Here is a 22,559-nt window from a genome sequence, read left to right as displayed (position 1 = left end):
GCAGTCAGTCCCCAGCTGTAGATAGAGTTCTTTGCCATTTATGAATTTAAAAAACAATGACAATCCTTGTATCACTGGGGAAAAATATACTTTGTTGGCTAACATGTCATAATAACACAAATGAAAATGACTGCGGCTCACCATGAAAAGATCTTTAGCTTGCAAATCAACGGCAAGCAGGAACGCTTTCTCAAAGCGCTCGTATCTGAAAAACAATAGAAAAAAAGACAATCAAATGCAAAACATCAGTCAAAAAAAAAAAAAAACACATTTAGAGACTGTAGGACATTGAAGGAGCTTTTGAAACATATCGAGAGCAGGCTATCAAACAGCTAAACTTGCTTCCTATAGTTAAGAGCCAACTCTGGAACAAACCAAACAAGGGAATCCATGCTTGGTGTGTGTGTGTGTGTGTGTGTGTGTGTGTGTGTGTCCTCGTTCATTTGATGTCGACGGAGTGAGAAAGAATGCAGGTGGGCGATAAGAGAGGAGAAGGGAGCGATGCCAACCAGGGAGAGAGGGAGGAGGGGGAGATGCTCGCGGCGGGCGTGAACAACAGCGTCCATTTCAGTCAAAGGAACGTCGACAGATGCCAGCTTGAAAGGACGGCGCAAACGGGTGCACGATGTTTGAAATGCGCATCAGCGGCAGGACGGGGCGACTTGAAACGCCTCTGAAATGGGAGTCATTTTCTGACGGGATGATTTTTTTTTTTTGGACCATACTTCTTGCAGCCCTTTACAATCCTGCAGCCCCGTGTAGTGATGTCGTTACTTGAAAGACGACTTACAATGTTTTTCTATGTCACAACAGCACAAGCACGGGGGGATCTAACAACGTCGATGTTTAATTTTGGAAAATGAATGAAGTTAGTTTTTAAATGTTCAATCTATAACCATTTATTTTTTTTTGATTTTTGCCATTCTCCCCATAAAATATGCAGAAAAATAGCCAAAATAAATATTTCCATTTTTGAATTAAAAATAAATAAAAAATAAATGAAAATTTTGAGTTCCAAAAAGTATGTATATCTAAAAAAGGAACACAATTCTGAAATACATTTAAATATTTCATCTGGTGACAAAACTTGGAATCAGTTTTTTTTTAAATTTGAAAAATAGAAAGTAACACATTTGGAAATACATGATGTGATTAACAGTGTTGGAATGAAGAAAAAAAATTGTATTTTGGAAAAAGGAAAATATTAATTTAAAAAATGATGCATTTCCAAATGTGACTTTTTCAAACAAAAGTAACAGATTTTTGTTCAATGTGCCGCAAAACAAAAACAAAAAAACTTCATTGAATTAATGTAAAACCTTGCACAAAAAGTATATAATCCATCTCCAAAAGTGAGTTAAAAAATCTGTCTTAGGTGAAAAGCAACATAGTCAAATTCAGCCATTTTTGTACAATTTAAAGCCCTTCAAAACAACTGATGCAAAATGCTGACGATTTTAATTTCTAGAATGTTCTCATCTGCGCTGTGTGTTCCAAAACCTGAACAAGCTGTTTTACCTGAGAAGGTGGTGAAAGAAGCGTCTGGCATATTTGTGGACTGACTCCCTGTAGTCTGCCGTGACGTTTTCGGGAAGAGGAGCGGGCGGGCTGTAAAATGTTGCCAACGTGGCTTCTAGTTGCTCTGTATGCAGAAATAAACAAACAATATACACCACTCTCAAAGAGTATGCTTTAAGTGACTCTTCCGACAGTTTGCACCAGAGAGACTGGAAGAGTCACAGAAAGGCATGACAGTTTTTCAGTTTAATTCTACTAATATGTTTTTACAAAGTATTATCGCGTGCTATTTTCCTTAATAATAAACATGAATAAAAATGTATCTGTGGATAATCAGTTTATGTTTTAAGTTCATAAAAGCCAGAGACTGAGTCCACCTTCGGTGCGGGCGTCCAAAGGCAGCCTCAGCAGGTGGTTTGCGATGGCGCTCAGGCCTTGCCAGCACTGGTCGGCCGTGCCGCCCCAGTCCATGGCTTCCAGCACGCTCACAGCCTCCTGCACCTGACCAGCGTGCAGACGCTGCTGGAGGAGCTCCACCGGGCCCAGTCGGAACCCGCTCAGGACGCCCCCTGTCACACATTCAGATTAGCACTCATGTTATGCTTGCTGTTGGATCGAACTAGTCGGTTCAATTATTAAAAATACATTGACAAAAAAATGTGAACTGAAAATCCATCCGTTTTCTAATCCGTTTATCGTCACGAGGGGTACGGGTGTGCTGAAGCCTATCCCAGGTGTCTTCGGGCAGAAGGCGAAGGGCACCCTGAACTGGTTGCCAGCCAATCACAGGGCACACACATCGACAAACATTCACACTCACAGTCACACCGAGGGACAATTTAGAGTTCAATTTGCCTACCATGCATATTTTTAGAATGTGGGAGGAAACCTGAGTGCCCAGAGAAAACTCGCTATGATTTCAAGTCAGAGTTTGGATTTGAAAACTAGGTTTAGGTTTGATTAGGCATAAGCCTTAAATCAACTTAAATTTCACTTCAAGTTTCCAGAGCTGAAGGTAACAAACTTTTGATATGTCCGCTAGTTAGGTTTTAAGAACTTTTGACCAGAGGTGCTTGATTGTGCTTTTGTTTTTGCGCGTGGATGTGTGTGTGTGTGTGAGAGAGAGCAGATTAGAAGGCTGCATGATAATGAAACAATAAGCTCTGGCAACCTAGCCACCAGCACCAGTATGTGTGTGCGTGTGTGTGTGTGTGTGTGTGTGTGTGCAACTGCAAACATTAGATGAATGGTCAAGGCTGATTATGATCCATTTTGACCCTATTAGATGTATTTTAGGAGTGAGGGTGGAGGGTTAGTGTTGGGGGTGCTTCACATTCATGCTTACACACAAATTAAAAATGAAGCTTTGATTGGATGAGCCTGAAAATGTTCCTCTGCAATCATTTGAGTGACAAATTAATGGATGAAGGTGTCTGTGTGATTATTTATTTGTGTGCGTGTGTGTGTGTGTGTATGCGCGTGTGAGGGAGAGATGAGGCAATTAAAATGACAAGCTAGCAATTAACAAGCCCCAAATCCCCTACAGAGTATGCTAATGTGTGTAAATACATCTGCCGCAGTGTGTGTGTGTGTGTGTGTGTGTGCGTGTGTTCGCGTGTGTGTGCATGTGTGTGTGCGCGCATGATATGACACTAGCCTGATGCCAAGGTCAGAGTTTGAAATTCGGGTTAACAAGGGTTAAGATATCAAATTTGTTTCATCTTAAAATTGGGGTTTGAACCCAGGTTTAGGATTCAAAACAAGAATTAGGGTTTCGAGTTAAGGTTTCAAGCAAGCGATGGTGCTTCAACAAGGATAGGGTTTCCCCTTAGGGTTTGAGGTCAGAGCTAGGGTGACAAACATGGCTAAGGGTTTTAAATTAGGGTTTCAAGATTACGGTTTCAAGCCTGGGCCACTTCCTATTCCTAGTTCCTTGAAACCCTAACCTTAGCTTGAAGCTTGAAACACTATTTCAAGCCCCAATTTGAAACTCAAATGCTGCTTTCACACCCTAACAGAAACCCGGATGCTTGTTTGGAAACCTAATAATGTGTGTAACCTGAATTTGAAACCCCAATTCAAAGCCCAAAAAGGTGGTTTAGGACAATCTTAACAAAGACAAAAAAGTGTTAAGGGTCTTCTTCCTCCTCGTCTGCGGGTGGTCCCGACAGCTCCACACCATCCTCCAGTTAATTTGTGGATGGACTCCAAGGTGAGCGGAAGTCTTGCTCTCAGAGGTCATTCAATAATCGCCCCGGGTGGGCAAACGCACACCAGCCCTCCTTCCCCTCCAGGTGCGTTGTGGGGTACACTTTTCCGATAAATTGTTCGCGGTGGCTGCGCTCTCCCTCGGGGGCCTTGATAAAGTTTGCCAATCAAAATGTGTTCGCAATACACACGCACCAAGAGTGTCAGGTGCACTCTTTAATTGTGACTTTGCGAAGACCATGTGACTGCAACTTTTGTGTGTGTGTGTGTGTGTGTGTGTGAGAGCAAGAGACAGAGAAAGAGAAAGCGTGTGTCGAAGGGTTGTGTGAGAGAGAGTATGTGTGAGTGAGAGTAAAAGTGTGAAAATGTATACGAGAGAGTTGTTCAAGAAAGTGGATGAGAGAAAGTGAAAGCAAGAACATGAGAGGGTGTGACATGTAGAGAGAGATATCAAACAGAATGTCAGTGCCTAGAGAGGAGTAAGAAAAGTGTGAGTGTCTGTGTGCTGGCGTGAGAGAGAGCAAGAGTGCGTGAGTGTGTGTGAGAGTCTTATAAAGTGTCTGTGTGAAAGGGAAAGAGTGAGGATGGGATTACATACTGTATATGAATGAGGGTGAGACGGTGTGTGAAAGTGTAACAGTGAGAGAAAGAATGTGTGAGTTGATTGCGTGAGAAAGTGCATGTGTGTGTGTGTGAGAGAGAGAGAATGCACACGAGAGATTGGTGTGGGTTTGCATAAAAAAAGTTAAGAGACAGTTCAGAGAAAGTGTGTGAAAATGTAAAACTGAACTGTGTGAGAGACACTGGGCATGTGCGTGCCTAAGAGTATGTGTGAGTGAGGAAAAGTATTTTGTGTGAGAGTGAAAGAGAGTGCGTGCCTGTGTTTGTGAGTGAAAGAGTACGAGAAGTGTGTCAGGGAAAGTGACTGCATATGAACGTGTACGAGTGTGAGTTTAGGAAATTGTACCTATGGGTGTGTGTGTGTGTGCGCGTGCGATTGTGTGAGACTGAGAAAGAGAGAGCAAGCGCGTATGTGCATGCATGCATGCGTGCGTGAAGGTAGAAGACGACGCGTTTGCATGCATGGAAATGGGGAGGGTGTCCTCCAACAATGGCGTCGCCTCCTCTGATCGTGTGCCAACGTTTTGATGAAGGAAGCGACTGCACGCCTTTTTCTCCGTGATAATCCCCCCGCCGCCACTGCACGCAAGCACGCATGCACATGCACATGCACACACACACACACAAACACAAATGAAAGTCATTTATTTGTGCGCACTTTTCGGTATTGACTCCTTTGACAAGGCTCGCTACATGACAAAGTGAGGAAAGACTTGGCCTAGCTCCAAGTTGTGTGCTTTTTTTTCTTAATTGTGATTTTTTTTTTTATATATATATATATTCCATAAGAGGAAAGAAGCTCACTGGCGCAAACCTCCACAACCACATCTCTCCACCCGCCCACCCACACTGAGCCAGCCGCCCTCTGCCTGCACACAGATAAAGTGGGTCTTGGGCAGCAGCAGTGATGGAAGAACAGCAAGCAAAATACCGGCATCGGGAATTAGGTGAGGCAAGTTTGGGTGCCAAATCAGGATTCAAACCCAAACATTGGGTTTGGGTTGGGTTTAGGTTCAAAATTAAGGCTTCGGGCATTGGTCAGGGTTTCAAGCTATTGAGAGTGGTGTCATCTCTGCTACATACCCAGTTGTAATCTCAAAGCTGCGAGTAGTCCCCCGTGGAAGACCAGCATCATCGTATCCGCCTCTTCGGCGCCTTCTTCTGGACCCGCAGCCCACTGCAGTCCCCGTAGGGCTCCCGGGCAGCGCAGGTGCCTGGTCAATCTGAGCGTGGCGGCGGGGGTCACCTCCTCGGCCACCAACGCTACCTTGACGGGCGCCAGGCCCAGATCCAAGAACATCAATTCGCCCTCTTCGGCCACTCCCGCCGCCACCGCCAAGGCTCCGGCCGGATGCCAAGTCAGGAGGGTGGGCGGCGCAGGGCAGGAGGTCCGCAGGGAGACCCCCCGACGCTGGTCGTAAAGCACCAGGGACATGTCGCTGAGGCCGAGGAGGAGCGCGCTTTCGCTGGGGTGTTGTGAGCAGGAGACAGGGGGGGAGGGCAGCGGGATGCGGGTGGCGGAGAGGCGGTGCAGGCGTCCTTTGGTGGACTCGTACATGCAGGCTTTAGCCCAGGACGACTCTCTGGACGCTTGGGGTCCTGCGGGCGCTTCCACGGTCAGCAGCTGGTAGGGCTGAAAATGGCTGAAGGCGCAAAGCAGAAGATCACCTTCTGTTTGCGTTGAGCTTAGGACCTGAACATAAATTGCGGAGATAGAAGACAATGTCAGGGTTTCGCGTTTAAAATTGGGGTTTCAAAGTTTCGATTTGAAGCTGATGTTAGGGTTTCAAGTGTGGGTGAGAGTTTCAAGCCAGGGTGAAGGTTTCCAATGTTAGGGTTCAATTTTCGGGTTTTGATCTTGAGATGGGCGCAAACAAGTCTGAGGCCTTCACGTTTGGTGTTTAAAGCAAATGTTAGGGTTTCAAGATTTTGAAGACATTACGGTTTCAAGTTAAGGTTTGAGGGCCAATGTAGGATTTCAAATTCGGGTTTCTGTGTTTCAAACTCCACCCAGCAAAAACAGAACCCTGAAGCCTCGTTGGGACAGGGGCAAGCGTCATGCTGGTAAACACCAGTCTGTCAATCAAGGATGCCGATGATAAGCTCTTCATTTTAAACTCAAGGTTAAACAAGTGCAGCTTCTCCCCGAGCGCGGGCGATAAACAAACATCATCCTCAAACATCCTCGGCGGGCCAAGGAGGGACCACAAACAACAAGCCTTGCGCAATATGATCCAATTCCAAAGAGTTGACGATTGCACATAAGGCACCTGGATCACAATCAGCTGCCGGGTGAGCGGCTCAACAGTTGCGCAGTCACTCGGCCGAGCTTCTCGGGGCGCGTCTTCGTCTTTTCTGGATTTAAGCACGGCCACAAAGCTTCCGTCGGAGACCCGCGCTCAGCATGGCAGCTTTGGCTAAACCACGACCTTTCATTTTGCCGTGTGGACTGAAAGACTGATCGCATCACACAAAAGCTGCCCGGTGTCACATTTTTTTGTTTTCCCATTTGGCACGCAGTGCCGAAAAGGGATTTAGGGAGAGGTAGGGCCTTGATTTTGCCTGCACATGGATTGATATATGGCATGGTGACTACTGTCCTCCTTTTCGTGAATATTATTTTCCTGCTCTCGATAATCCACCCAGCGCAGGCTCTTGCTGCTTCCTGCGGTGTGAAGATGGGGAATCCCGGAGAAACGCTTGGCCGAAACAAAAATACAGTGGGAAGAGAATGACACCTTGTATTTGAAACCACAAAGCTTCGCCTTCCAGCCCACTAGCTTAACGCTCACAAAATTAGCATCTCTGTTAATGTGCTTTGAGCCTTGAAGCAACAGTTTGATCACAAAGGGTGTGGCAACGACATGTAGACAGACAAGATAACAGTACCCGGTCATATATTCTTTATCCCCTGAATAGAATAAATCACTATGATCACTGATGGTTTATTGTTTTTAATTTTATTTGTCATTACTGTATTAGGATAAGTAGGTCAAAGGATGGATGGATGGATGTTAGATCTAGGGTTTCAAGCAAAGGCAATAGTTTCATGAGTGATTCAAGACAGAAGCGGGTTTCAAACAAAGGTTGGGTGTCAAATTAGAGGTTGAAGTCAAGTTTCAGGTTTGAATTCAAGATGATGGTTTCGGGCCAGGTTTACAGTTTGCCTGGAATCAAGGTTAGGGGTTCAAGTTAGGGTTTTGAGCAAATGTTGTGGTTTCAAACATAGGTACAAATCTCAAAGTAGGGTTTCACGAAAAGTTTAATCTTGTAAACAAGGGTAAGGATTTCAGGATTGGGTTGAAGTTTAAATTTAGGGGTCCAAGGCCCAAACTTGGGGCTTCAAATTAGGGCTGCTAGAAAAGGTTAGGGTTTTTAAGAAGGGTTAAGTTTTAAAATGTGGAGGTTTAGCCTGGTTGAGGGTCTCAAAAGAAGGGTGTGTTTCAAATTTGGATTTAAATCCAAGATTCGGGTTTCACACCTAAATTAGGGTTTCAGATTAGGATTTGAAACCAATGCTCGTGTTTCAAATTGGCCTTTCAAGCCTGCTTTCGTGTTTCAAAGCTGGCTTAAGGTTTCAAAGCTGCCTTAAGGTTTCAAAAGGCTTCGCATCGGCCGCCTCCGAGGCCGAACGAGGCCAAGCGCGCCGGTGAGCACCTGAGAGCGAGGAAGTGCGACGACAAAGTGGCAACGGACGCGGAGAGGCAGAAAGCAGGGCGAAGACAGAGATGCAGAATGGACAGGCAAAAACCAGAAGCAGACAGGACAGCGAGGCCCCCGCTAAGTAGCTTTCGCCTGCTTATTGGTTTCAGTGACTGCTCAAAACTATTCTTTCCCATTCTCCCTCGCTCTTCCTCTCTCGCTGGCTGGCACGTCGCACCCCCCCTCCGTGGCGTGAAAGATAAAGCGGACGGGCCCAACTGTGTGGCTGGCCCTTGTTCACAGCAGTGGCCTTTTGAAGCCAATTTTCCAGCTCACGGAGCAGAGAAAGACGAAGAGAGATGGGCTGCGGAGATGGAGGCACTCGGAGGAGAGTCGAGGGATGATGGGATGGGCAGGGAAGGGAAGTGGGGGGGGGGACTGCTGAGGGCGGGGCGGGGGGATTGGGAATGGGAAGTTTTACGAAGGTGCACTGGCGTGCCTTTTAATATCTGAATTTTGGGGTCAAATGGTGAAATGGTGACAAACGACTACTACATACGTTTCAACATGTACGGTATCATGAAAGTGTTCTTTCAATGTTGGAGAAATTGAAAATACTCCCCCCTCCCCCGCCCTGCTCGGTGCAAATGAATTGTTTTGGTTTAAGGTGGATCGTCTTTTTCAAGGTGTTTCTTGTTACGGCGCAGCGCCAAAGTAAATAGTAATTAAAAACGGCAAATAGAGATCAAACAAGTGCAGGCGCAGTGTTTGGCGACAGATAACGGGTGGTGGAGGATTTTTTTTTTTTTTTTTTTTTTTAAGTCCATACACGCGTGTGTCGGGAAGAAAACATTCCCGGAACTTGAACATTTCATAAGAAGAGATGTTCGTAAGTAGAGGTACCCCACTGTACTAGTACTATTATAATAACACACAGCAGTCAGCTAGTGCACAGTTTTGCCTCACGAGTCACGAGGTTGCCCTACTGGCATGCCAAAGTTGTTCTACTCGTGAGGGCAAAAAGTGAAAACCTGAAGGAGGATATTTACGACGTGAAATAAATGCTCCAACGGCTTTGGTGACGCATTAAATGTTAACTCGTAAAACTCTGTAGTGGCACTAGTAGGACACAGTCATCAGCTGTTCTGCCTGTAATTCAAATCTCGATTGTGTACAGTTATTTTATTCATTCTATATGTATTTTTTAATGAACGGGCAATGAATCGGAATTTTACTCCACCAAATATGAGTGGGGCCCTCATAAAAATGATGAACTTCGCATGCCACTGTGTGTACTGTATATGTGTGTTTCACAGAAAGGGGAGATGGAAGACGAATAAAGACCACATAGAAGTGGAAATCAGACTTTTTACAAACGGCGAGAAAATGGGTTTAGCGCGGCAGATAGCGCGGCGGACAAAAGGGAAACATATACACGAGCTGGGAGCGATTCAAGTCACCGCCGTGAACTGCTCGCTCCATTTCACGCCGCGCATCCGAGAAAAAAAAAAACCTGGCAACAAATGCTTTCATTAGACGCAGAAGAGCGCCGCTGTGTTCTGAAAAGGAAGGAGGGGTGGGGATACACCGCGGAGAGGTGAAGGAGTGTGATAAACGCTATTTAAAAAAAAAAAACAAGAATAAAGAAGCGACTCGCAGCATCTGCTTTTGACGATTTCAATATTCATGTGTTGATTCGTCACGCTCGTCCTCGCTCTCGCCTCCATGAGGTGAATATTTAAGAGTGAGCGACGCGGAGTTAAGGCCCTCGTCGGTAATTTGGGATCTTTCATGTTTTTCGGAGGGCGCGGGGCCAACTGGCTGATAGGGAGGAGTCTCGCCAGAGGCCGGGAGCATGCGGGAGGATGCTGCGCGTGGGCGTCGCGCTTCACGCCGCAGCGACGGCTTAGCCGCCGTTTCTGCATATTCAAGGCGGCCACGCAAGGAGGTGCGACGAGCGAGGTGCCACCCTTACAAATGACGAACATCCCGACACCCACGCGACGCGCGTCTGCACGACAAAGAGGTGCCGTCGGGTTTGTGTGCTCTCGGTGTACCCGCAAAAATAAAGAAGGAAATAAACAGATGGTGGACGACAACAGCATCAACTTCACTGAGAGGAAGTAACACCTTCATTTTGTTGGGAAATCTGTGATATCGAGACAGCATTTATTCCACATGCCTATTCCAAGTCGTGCGCAACGTGGACATTAAAACATCTACAAATGTACACCCTTTGTGATTAAAATAAAATTTCATTTCAAAACTTTTTCTACCATGAATGTGACTTTTAATCTGCACGTTGCAAACTTTTTTGTACTCTTTTCTTAAGGGGGAGTAAAAATAAAACAACCGAGACAATGTGGCCGCACAAGCGATCTGTTAACACGTGTGGATGGGAGTCAGCAGGCACTTGCCATCATTTCAAGTGTTTCTGATCAACCCAAATGAAGTTCAGCTGTTCTAGTAGGCTTTTTCTTTCGTTTTCTAGTAGAAGACTGAATCGTTTGTGTAGTTGTTCCATCTGTCAGCATTATTTATTCTGAAGGGCCTGGTCAGGTGTACGGCTACTCCACCAGTGATGACAATTGTGAATAAATTCTAACATTTCATGAAGCAAAAATTAGAATTCAGATGTTAAATGTAGGCCACGGCGAGTACAATTTTTGGATTTCATTACTGACCGTGAGGCAGGAAGAATACCGTCTTATATACTGTATATATATATATATATATATATATATATATATTAACTGACAGAATCAGAGTGTCAAGAATTGTCACCTTGAGACCTTCCCAGGGCAAGCAGCTGAGCAGGACCAAGTTGTTAGCATCTGTGTTTTTGTGGGTCCAGGGCCACAACTCCTGGTCGTGATTACTGGACCTCCACCACAACAGCGCCACATCCTCCAGCTGATTGAGAGCCACACCTTGGTGGAGACGATGCGCCCACCCTGCCACCTCCACGCTCGTCACCTGGGACAGGACATGAGCAAAATAATTTGCATCGTCCTTCATTTGCTAATAACAATGATGCTAAGGTGTGTATGGATCAGAGCTGTGCTATATGGCCTGAGTGTCGCTAGTAGGGTTGGAAAAAGTTGTCAACTCATACTGCTTCGGTAAACTAGCGCCTATCTATTTGTTATTTTGTTAGTTGAAGCAGTGCGCATCAGCTTTGACCTTTGGGAGGTGCCCCCAAGGAAAACAAATACTGTCCTAACAGATTAATGAGAATTAATCGATATTTAAAAAAAAAAATTAAAAATTAAGTTATTTTTTAAATCGATGAATCGCCCAGCCCTAGAATGCCCACAGTTACACATTGCTTGCAACATAACCCCCCCCCCCCCCCACACCAGATGCACATGGTGCCCTGGTCCAGTGGGCTAAGCTGGAAGGGAGTTGAGGGAGGGAGGGAGGGTGAGGGCTAAACTAATCCGGGCCGGCAGAAAAGTGCTTTTTGATTATTGCTGACCAGCAACCGCTAGCAAATATATAAATATATATACCGTATATCTAGCAAAAGATGAGAGGGTGTGTGCGCAGGGTAGATATAGTGTGCTATTATTAACCCAATGATCCCCCCCCCCCCCATCTGTCAGTGATCTTCCATTCTGCAGTTTTGGGCAACACTTTGTTCCCTTTATCATCGACGGGGCTGCCATCGTTCTCATTCAGCCCCGCACGCATTGGACCACTGAACCTCAGATCATACCCCGCTACACCAAAACATTTTCTGTAATAAACAAATTTGGGTTCATGGAATGCCTTTTTTTGACATCCTGCTTCTGATTTCACAAGTGACTGCTCTTCTCTTTGACCCGAAACCTCTCATTGATCTGAAAAATTCAATTTATTCCCCCTTTCTTTCTGCCGCTCTCTCTCCACTGTGTGTGTGTGTGTGTGTGTGTGTGTGTGTGTGTGTGTGTGTGTGTGTGTGTGCGCGCGCTTATCTTTTTCATGTGTCCTTCGTTCATTCACTCAAATGAGCTTTAGTTCACTTCTTTTAAGCTAATTGTCTCACTCAGTCATTTTTTTTCTCCCATTGCCAGCTTTGTGTGTCCTGGCTCGCGGGTACAAACAAAGGTTATAACAGTAGTGTGTTTATGAACAAGCATTAGTACCCAAACTATGCCAATAAAACATGACTTCTCATACTTTGTATGCCGTGTGTAGGTAGTGAGGACAATTTGAGATCATCCACTAAATTACGAAGTGTGGCTTTTTCACGTGTTTATGCATGTGTGGGTGTGCATGTAGATGTTACCCTACAACCAAATGTGCCAGGAGAGCTCATTATCGTGTGGAGCTTCCCCAAAAAATATGCATTTGACTCAAAATTGGCCCGAAAGAACAAAAGCCCACATTAATAATGGAAGATAAAAAATAACCCGAGAAATGAAAGCAAACAGGACGAGCAAATTGTGGCAAAGTGATTTTCGTGGGGTGCCTCGGGTGTGAAAGCCCAAATAGCATTTAGAGGAAACATACTGTATTTGCCGTTTAAAACAGTGATCTCAAAAATACGTAAATGATTTATGAATCCAAATTCAAATATTACATTTCAAAATGTCGAATAATGCAGTGAAAATCCAAATCCCAAAACAAATTCAAATTGAACATGAAACCGATTTTAATCAAAAATTGAAGTTCAAACCCAATATTCAAAATTTAAATTCCACATTCAAAACTCAAATTCAAAAATTAAAATTCTCAACTCACATGACATTCAAATTCAAAATTCAATGATATGTATACAATACAAATATGATCTATTATATTTAATAACGGAAATGTTTACATTCAAATCAATATTCAAATCAAATTTTAAAACGACAAATGGAAATTAGAATTCAAAATCTAAATTTAATTTTCGAATTATTTTTATCATTAAAATCCTCATTTAAAATGCAAATCCAAATCCATGAAAACAAGGGACCGCTCAGTCCTTCTAACTGAGCAGCCAAACTCAAGTATTGCTTTTGTTGGCCGAGGGAGACAGTTAGGGCCTTTCCACAGGGCAAGTGTTATTGGTGCCATGACAAAAGTAAGACCATAAAAACTGCATTTTCACAGGTTGAGGCAGCACAACATCACCAAACTACCAAATGACATTTGTCAATTTGGACACGTGACATTGTTGCACCTTGATTGTGGAGGGTGAGAGCTTGTCCGTGTCCCTGCCAGCCTTCGGGGAGGAGTCCTGGATCTTCTTATAGTAGATGGCGGAGACTTCGCTCTGCTTCGTGAAGGACAGCACAACCAGCTTGTCACCCAACACCGCTGACAAAACACAGACAAGAAGACATTTTAATCAGCGCTCAATGTCCACAAAAACACGTAGACGCATACACAGTATGGATAAAAGTAGTAGGACACCATTCTGAATTAGGCTAAGCGGGGTGTGGAGTACATGTACAATACACGGCTGTACCAAAAATAATTTTCAATAAAGAAAATAGCACTGTTGTGTCATATTTCATTCAACAAAATAGAGTCAGAACAAATAAATGAAGTGTAAAGAGTGAAACAATGTGTGCATTAGGATTTAATGCTTCAATCAAATCATTGTGCTGCTGCTTCTGGTGTGCCTGCCGTAGCCACCAGGGGCAGTAGATTACAGTTATACAGGCACAAACGAAGAAGAGTTGCCACTATTCTCAGTAAGTGAGTAGAATGCAATATTTTTTTTTCAGACAGGGAAAAAAAATCTGTTTTTGAGCAGGATGTTAACAGCATGTTTGTCTTCAAAAATGAATTGTTAAAGATTTAGAACACCAATTATTAATGCTTTATTTATTAGCTAGTCTACCGTGTTTCCCATTATGCATTTGCGTTAAGATAGCTAGAGTATTCCTGATCGATTCAGAGGCCTGATGTGTCCCGATAGTTTTGTCCGTACGCAGTACGATATTTTCCACACAATCTTATTCTTCTTCGTTTCCATTCATATTCCTGGCTTTCCTTCCTCTTCTCCTCGCTTCTCTGCTCCCTGCGTTCTACTTCCTCCGCCCTTTTCTGTTCCGCTCAACTAGCTCCGAGGCTTTTTATGTTTTTGTGTCACTTTGCGTGGAAAACGCACTCAATCCCGTTCAACTCTTCAGGAGCTGCAGGAAACGCTAGCAATTAAGAACCCCCCCCAACCCCCCACCATCACCACCACCACCCCACGTAAACACCCCCACTCTCCTTCAAATTAATCTGTTTGTGGAAGCAATTAAACGGTAAAGGAGGGGAGGTTTGGGAGGCGGGGGGGGGGGGGTATAACACATGTCTCTCAGATATGCTGCTTTGAGTTGAATGAGTAAGGCTGCACCCCGAGATTTGGAAATCTAACCCACAATTAACCACGCTGCGTGTGCGTGTGTGTGTGTGTGTGTGTGTGTGTATTTATACACACGAGGAGCGCTGCTATGATTACACTTCAAATGAATTTCAAATTAATATGCAAATATTCCAAAAGCGAGGGGGGGTGGGGGGCTTGAAAACACAGAGGAGCGAGCGTCGTAAACCAGGTCAGCCACTACCCGACTGTCGCCGTATGCCCAAAATTAGGATTATGGAGCAATATAGCCGCCGGGTTTAAACGCCATCAGAACATACACAGTTAGAGGCGAGCAATGGCTTTTCGACAGAACGGTTAATGCAGTATACTAAGCATCTTTGTGATAGATTAAAGGCACATCAAGTTAAAGGCAGTTTAGTATTGATCTCGACGGGTGTCTATAAACGGGATTAGGATTAATCCCATTGGCTCCCAAATGAAGGAGAGACTATGAGAGCAGGCTGTGCAGCCAATGTGGGACCAGGTGGCTGATTTGGTATTAAGAGTCCAGACGGACATGATTAACGCACACACATAAGCACTGTAGGCGCGTGTACATAAAGCAGCCATGCTTGTGTAAAAAAAAAAAGAAAATAAAATAAAAAACATTTGCCGACACACTCACATACACAAAACATGGCATTTGTCCTCGTAATGTTACGTTTATACTTAAAAATGCCTTTAGTCTCACCATTTTCTTTTCAGATCAGATAAAATACAGATTTAGTTGGAGATTCAGTCTCATATGACGGCGTTTTAAAATGTACCTTGATTTTCATCTTTTTCTGAAAACAAAAACCGACACCTGCGCGTGCTGGTGCCTATCCCAGCGGTCTTCGGGCAGGAGGTGGGGTTAGACCATGGCTGCCAGCCAATCATAGACAATTAACCATTCACACTCACAACCACACGTTAGGGTAATTTAGAGTGCCCAATCAACCTACCATGCATGTTTTTGGAATTTGGGAGGAAACTGGAGTACCTAAACCCACACAGGCGAAAATGTAAACTCCACATACGAAGGCCGGAGCCAGGAATCAAACCCTGGACCTCTGCACTATGAGGCAGACGTGCTCACTTAACCCTGGAGAACCCAAGACCCCTTTTCTTCTTTGGAAAATGATGGATTTTACATTAAATGGCTGCTATATGTTCACTGAACACCAAAATGTATGTGTTTTCAAATATTTAATGCTTTAATCCTAATTCAGGATTAGGGCCAAATTTGACCCTTTGGGATTTAAGGGTAGCATTTGGGTAGCAGAATTTATAGGGGCCAAATTTGACCCCGTGGGTTCTCCAGGGTTAAAGCACATTTTGCCCCCTCTTAAAAAAACAACTATTCATAACACACATTAAAACAAAACAAAAAAAGCAAGGAAAATTCGTTCCCAAATGAAACATGGATAGAGGACAGGGCTGCGAACCCAAAATGGAACCAGGTGTCTGATTTGGTATTAAGAGTCCAGACTGCTATGATCCTTCACCCATTCAAACACACACACACACACACACACACACACATACACATAGACATACACACGCACACACGCACACACACACCGCATTCATGTAGACAAATGTTTGTAAAAATCAACATATGCCAACACTTACATACACAACACACACACATACACCCGCAAGCATAAACAAACTTTACACAAGTTCACTCATGCGCACACACACACACACACACACACACACACACACACACACAGTGGAAGGCACATCCCCCTCTAAATCCATTTAATTCCATCTCTTGAGCAGCGTGTTGACATAAGAGGCCAATGGGCTTAGCCAAAGCACATTTAAAACAGCAGTAAATGAAACCGGCTATGAAAAATCACTTAAGGACGCTTAATCGCGGCGCACACGGGCTGCTCGTCAGCCAAAAAGGACGCAACTAATGCTTTGATGGCGCAAACATATGTAATCTAGCCCTCGGTATGATGCAACGGAAAATACGGCCGCAGAGAGCGCGGGACAAAGTTTAAGAAAGGAGAATAATCCGGTATTGTTACACCACGGAGACATAAAAGAGGACCTGGCTGGAACAGAAGTCTGGTGTTTAGTTTAATCCGTGCGGCGCAGAAACGGGATTATGGTCCGCATTCACATACTGAAAAGATTTGTTTCTTTAGCATGTTAAAACAAAAAGGGCAGCTGGCAAATGGTGACCTGAATGAAGACACAAAGATGGCGGGAACATTAAAACCTCCAATTAATTTGAATTTTTTGGAACAATTTTACCCTATAGGAAACCATTGAAATTGAAATAATCTGTTACAGAGTCAAACGGTAACTGCACAAATGGTGTTAGAAGTCAGGCGTAGGCAAAGTATGTCCCGTGGGCCACAGACAGCCTGTTCAATTCTTTAATCTGGTCCACACAGGAATAACATAATGGAGGGTCTTCTAAAAAAAGGGCCTTTATTCTTATTAAGACCCCTAACAATGGTAGGTTGTTTCTCGAAGAAATACAACTAGAATATTTTTTTTTACAACCAGGGGATGCAATAATAAACTTGCAAGTCTAAGCAAAAAATGGCCAATCAACACTGTCAAAAACTCACTCGGGTCACTTGTATCTCGTATCTCAAGACACCACTGTTATACAGTATGACTTCTTTTCCTGAAAAAAATAAATCAGACTTTATTTGCACGTCTTATTTTTTTGGGAGAAAAAAAAGACTGTTCACTACTTCTGCGAATAAATTAATTAATTGAAAACCAAACACTATCCTCATAATATGAAGTCATTTTATTGAAAAGTATGGCTTTATTATTATTTTTTTTTTTTAAATACAAGTTTGCTCTTACAATATAAAAACTTTTCTGGCAAAAAAAAGCCCAAAAAACAAACAAAAACGGCATAAAAAGAATACATCTATTCTCATATTGCATCTTCTTTAGAGCTGTTTTTGAATGGCACAAACACACACACACGCGCATGCACACACACGCGCATACACACACAACGATAAACTGTGTGTCTTAATTGCATGTGGCAAGTGTACTCCGGAGTGTTCCTCCTCTAATTACCTAAGAGGGCTAATTTAACCAGTGACAGATGTGAGGAACGCTTCTAACATGCTGCACACCCACACAATCCCCATCATCAAGCCCCCCCCCCCCCCAACTCAAACTCGCCCGCCCTTGCTTGTACAACCATTACGCTAACAATTAGCACCTCTGAGGCTTTGAATGGAGCACAGCGGTAGGCCGCTGGCCGTCTGCGTGCGTACCTGTGGGCCCTGAGTGCGTGTGGACTGGAGACGTGTGCTGTGTGTGTGAACATAACACATCCGGAAAACAGTTGTTGGTCTTTGGAAAAGAAAGCTTTCATTTCATATGTACTTTGTGTGTGCGTGTGTGTGTGTGTGTGTGTGTGTGTGTGTGTGTGTGTGTGTGTGTGTGTGTGTGTGCGTGTGTGTGATTGTACTAGTGGGCCTTTATCGAGTGTCTTGAGACCATCCAGGGAGGCCATGTTATGAACAAATAATTGATACAGAAAGAAAGAAATAATTAGCAGATTTGGGTCGCCGCTTATTCTCTACTGAGCGAGGGCGTGGAACGGCTGGCAAGGTAAAGGTTAAGGGCAGAGAGGCGGGACCCCCTGGAGGTAGACGCAATGGAGGAAAAACACTGATGGATGCTCTTAAGGGAAGGCCCCTGGACGCACTACACAAAAGGATTTGCCCGCAATTAGCTAGCAGAGTCTGCTTGCTCACCTGTGGCACCTGTAATGTGTGTGTGTGTGTGTGTGTGTGTGTGTGTCGGGAATAATCATTGCACCACTTTTAAATAAAGTCATCAAGTGCCATGGTGACGCAATGAGACGGACATTGTGAAGTGACTCATAGACCGTATGCAGTGCCACGGAATCAAAATGGACAGCACACGCCAAACATGAAGGTACTAAAGGCAAGTTTAGGCCAACTTTTGTGCTCAAAGGGCATGACTTAAACATGCTAAAGAAAGTGGGCACAAGCTGTAATGTATCAAGAGTATTGTCCTTTTAAAAATAAGACGTGACCTTTAAGCACAAAAGTTTTCAATGCTCACCGAGCTGAAGTTTCGTGGGAAGTTTTGTTTGACTTCTGAGGCGTTTGCGCGGCAAATGATTGTGCATTTCCAAGTAGAGGGCCCGTGATTATAAAAGTCAAAGGTAAGCGTTATTGTCGTACTGTGTTTCTCTCACTCACCATCAGTCACGGTGTCACCTGGCAGTCGTCCCACTAATGCTCGGTCGATGCACACTTGCTCGAGTTGGGGTCCGCTCAGGGTCAAGGTTACCAGTATGCCGCTGCTCAGGAGAAGCTACACACAGACACACCAAAAAAATAAAATAAAATAAAAAAGCACAAAGTGGACACATTCAAGTGGGGAAGACACACTGGGGAGAACAGAAGGAGCGCATCAAGCAAACTGCAGCGAAGCTACTAATTTGTGGCCTGCTCTGGGAGGACCAGGGGCAATTCCGTGTCACAAGTGTGTGTGTGTGTGTGTGTGTGTGTGTGTGTGTGTGTGTGCATGTACCTGGCAACATTGTGTGTTCCTCCATCTGGTGTGAACGCAGGTGTTGGTCTGCAACAGTTCCTGAATGAGCATGAAAGATGGACAATAGAAGACAAACAGGTCACAATCAGTTGGTGTCCGGACCAAAGTGGGTCACAACAAAGCATCATCATCACTTTCTTTTTTCTTTTGGATCGCAAGACTGTTAACGGGAAGACAAAGAAATTGGTAAAAATAGAGTAACGATGCTATTTGAATGCGCTGTTCAGCCTGTTTGACTTTGGTGAGGAGGTATATTTTATTCAAGAGACTAAGGAGTCAGTAAACAGACTCAAGTGGAGACTCTGGAGTGTGCTTGCGGTTTCATTTTCAGCATGGGTCCTTCGAACCTTTTCATACATGCTGTTATGATAGACAAGCTCAGCCAATTTCATGTTAAACAGTGAAACTGGCGCATCGGCGGCTCTTGTAGCTGCTGTAGGCTGTAAATTTCCCCAGTGTGGGACAAATAAAGGATATCTATCTATCTATTTATTTCGAACTTTCCTGCCTTGGATTATGCCCCAAAATGGCCGCTGTAAACCAAAATGTTGAACTGTACATTCCGTTTTTGGCCTGGGTTCTCGAGATTGTTTCACGTGTCCTGTCTACTCAATTTCATGTTGAGTGGTCAAACTGGTGCCGAGGCGCTGACGTTTCCCACCCCATCTTTCCAGGATGCCTGACAAAGTAAGTGCAGAGGGACAGTATATTTTAACAGTTGAATTTGGCATCTACATTTCTGAAATCCACTTACATTCACTGCGCAGGAGGTACACGTAAGCGGATACTTGCCAACACAGGTTCTACTGCTTGCTCTGACTACTTGGTGTGTGTGTGTGTGTGTGTGTGCGTATGTGTGTAATGTCAGTCATTCCTGCCACATTCCAAACCCTGCTGGGGTGATTGGATGGGTGGAGAGAAGGACGGAGGAGGAGGAGGAGAGGGATGGGGCGTGGAGGTAATCTGGGTGTTTCTGGTTTCAGACAATAGTTACGAGTGAGTGGTGCGTGCGTGTGTGCGCATGTGCGTGTGGAGCCACAGACAGGTTCCAGCAAACAAAGCCAGGTCTGTACTAGTGCCCCAAGTACAGGGGCGATGGTTGTTGGGGGGCGGGTAGTGGGGCGAATGAGGGGAGAGGAAGGAAAAGGAGGAGGAAAAGAAGGATGGAGGAAGGGGAAGGGATGACGGGGCAGCCAGCGGGTCCCCTGATCCCCTCAAATATCCCCCTCGATGACAGAGCTGGGCCAAAAGAGAGGTGATGAGAGAGGAGCGGGGAGGCTAGAGAACAAACGAGAATGATGGCGAGAGTGAGGGGCAGAGGTAGCGCGACAGAGAGAATGCCCCTATTTGTTAATCAATCAAGCGTTTCGGAAAGGGAAAACTCGAAAAATCCCCAGAGGGAGGTAGACGACGGCCAGGGGAAGGGGCAGGTGGCGGGGGGTATGGGGGAAAGGGGGCGGGGTTGAACGGCATAGGCGGACACCTCCAGCTCCTTCAGGGAATCGCGGAGCCTCTCCGGACGCTGATTGGCGGGAGTCCATGAGTAGCCTCGAGCTAGAAGACAAAACGATGCCGGAGATCATGTGACTTGAACTTTTTAACAAGTAGAAACTGAAAAGAAAGAGAGAGAGAGAGAGAAAATGGGGGAAGAATGCAAACAAAATCCAGACGTATTTGGTGGCGAATAAAAGGTGGTGACAACTCAACCATGTGGAGAAAAGATGGGAGTAATGCTAATTATGTTCAGCAATTAAATGACGGCGCTATCGTCATGTCAGATGGCTTTTTCCCAGCTCGTTGCCTTGTGTGTACAGATGCAGAATTGGCGGGGGTTGGATTGAAGTTGCAAATTTGCCAGATTCCGAAGTTATAACAAAAGACGCATTTGCAATTTTCTATATTTCTGCAATAAACCATGAAAGGCAGCAAAAGTTGTCTTTCTCATCTATTCATGGTCAGGGGAGCGGTTGGACAGAGCGAACATACAGGAATTAAGCCCACAAGGTCCCTTCACACATTTATTTCTTGCATGCAAGAGGAGCGATTGGACAGAGCAAATTCACGGAATGAGAAGCGAGGAGACCTACAAAATAAGAGACGTGAGGAGAAATTGTATAGAGCAAACACACAGCATGAAAAGAAAGTGTTTGGATGTATTCCTTGCAAGTAAGAGAAAAGATTGTACAGAGTAACTGGATGAGAGGCCCAAAGCAAACACACAGAAAAAGAATAGATATTGTCCAAAACAGGAAACATGTTTTTCTTTTTTTGGTTATACTAGAATAAAGTGTAATTGCACATCTGCTGCAGTAGGTGGCAATGGCTCGCTCATTACCAGAGAGTGCACATGGAATATTAGGTCCTGTGCAGAGGTGTACTTACAACAATTTTAGAGACAAATGATCATATTTACAGCTATGGAGGAGAGTTGGGTGGGAGGGTGCAAAATATTTTCTTCCTCTGGGGTGTGGGGGTTGCGTAACAAAAAAATAATTGCGAAACACTGTGTAAAAGTATGTTTATCTGCAAAAGGAATGTTTTAAAAGTACAATACGACAATAAAGTGGTTTTCCATTACTGCAACGTGGTCCCCAGAGCAGCTAGCGGAAGCGTTAAGTCAGCCGCTTTCAGCCCGGAGTAGCCAAACGTCCTTTCAAAAACGGGTCCTCGAGGAGACGCGCGCACTTAATTGTGGCGCACTCAAGTTATCTCCCCGGTGCAACCTCTCGCTCGGCGTGGCGCGTATCGCCACGTGTGCAAAAGGCTTCCTTCATGTTGGGTTTCTCCATCTCTAGTGGCCGAGCGGCGAGAGGAAACAGAACACATAATTGAATTTGAGCATCTGCTCGCGGCTGCGTAGAAACGACCTCGGCTTCAATGGCGAGGACAGCGGGGGGAAAAAGAGGAACTGTTGTTTTTAATGGGGTGCAATATCTCCAAAATAAAAAGGAAGGTTTTCCATTAAGAAAGGGTGTAAACAATATGTAAATGCAGGAGGGGAGGGCGTGGTGGGATCAAGGGGGGGAGGGCAGCTGGATGAGTGTTCGTCTCCTGATAAGGGTGTTTGTATTCATCTACTGGGTGAGTGGAAGGCGTGAGGAAAAAAAAAAGGACGTGATTTGCCCAAGATGCTAATAATTGCATACATACAGCTTGGGAATTTTTTTTTAAAAGAAATTCACATTAACCGTACCTTCAGTGAAGTGGACTTTCTCATTGAAATAGTGATGCTCCTGGTGATTGGCTGCATAGACAAAAAAAAAAGTTACAATGAAGAGCCCAGGCCCCCCCAGCCCCGTTTTCATGGAAAATCCTTAACTTTTTTAGACCAAGCCCCGCCCACATTAGGTGACACAGACCAAAAAAAAAAAAAAAATGAAACAAAAAAGGCTTATGAGTCTGATAAACCTGCTCTCGATTGTGGCTCTATTGGGGGGGGGGGGTTCTCTAGTAGAACTTTGGCAAAGTACAATTTCTTCCCAACCCTAGCATCGGCCCCAGAATGACTGCTTCAAACCAAAATGTCGAAAAATCCTGTAAAATTTCAGGCATGACTTTCTCTAACCTCACGGGGGGCGCTACTGAGCGAGTCTTTCGGTGGGTCGGGTCCCGGACCAATACTTTTTTTTTTTTTTTTCCCAGCCAGCACAATGCAAACGCTTGCAAAAATTGAGTGTTTTGG

General features: G+C 44.6%; 1 protein-coding gene across 5 annotated transcripts in view; it reads right to left on the bottom strand.

The window, feature by feature from the left end:
* The window catches only part of wdpcp (WD repeat containing planar cell polarity effector), a 56,396-nt gene that overhangs the window by 15,870 nt on the left and 17,967 nt on the right, over nucleotides 1-22,559 (bottom strand). For 3 of the 5 annotated variants that reach the window (XM_086122165.1, XM_086122164.1, XM_086122166.1), the window contains 10 exons: nucleotides 22,071-22,121; nucleotides 20,361-20,431; nucleotides 18,857-18,916; nucleotides 18,523-18,637; nucleotides 13,139-13,275; nucleotides 10,774-10,965; nucleotides 5,431-6,040; nucleotides 1,896-2,087; nucleotides 1,519-1,642; nucleotides 142-205 (listed from right to left, as the gene is read on the bottom strand). In XM_086122165.1, the coding sequence (XP_085978291.1) occupies nucleotides 142-205; nucleotides 1,519-1,642; nucleotides 1,896-2,087; nucleotides 5,431-6,040; nucleotides 10,774-10,965; nucleotides 13,139-13,275; nucleotides 18,523-18,637; nucleotides 18,857-18,916; nucleotides 20,361-20,431; nucleotides 22,071-22,121 (1,616 nt within the window). Of the gene's footprint in view, nucleotides 1-141; nucleotides 206-1,518; nucleotides 1,643-1,895; nucleotides 2,088-5,430; nucleotides 6,041-10,773; nucleotides 10,966-13,138; nucleotides 13,276-18,522; nucleotides 18,638-18,856; nucleotides 19,557-20,360; nucleotides 20,432-22,070; nucleotides 22,122-22,559 lie in introns of those variants that run through there. The other 2 variants (XM_086122169.1, XM_086122168.1) reach the window with 2 other exon arrangements.

Source organism: Hippocampus guttulatus, chromosome 10, assembly GCF_054856545.1.
Source record: "Hippocampus guttulatus isolate MCC_2025c chromosome 10, RoL_Hgut_1.0, whole genome shotgun sequence".
Taxonomy (NCBI): domain Eukaryota; kingdom Metazoa; phylum Chordata; class Actinopteri; order Syngnathiformes; family Syngnathidae; genus Hippocampus; species Hippocampus guttulatus.
The sequence above is the reverse complement of the archived record's forward strand: the minus strand, read 5'-3'. Positions and strand labels throughout refer to the sequence as shown.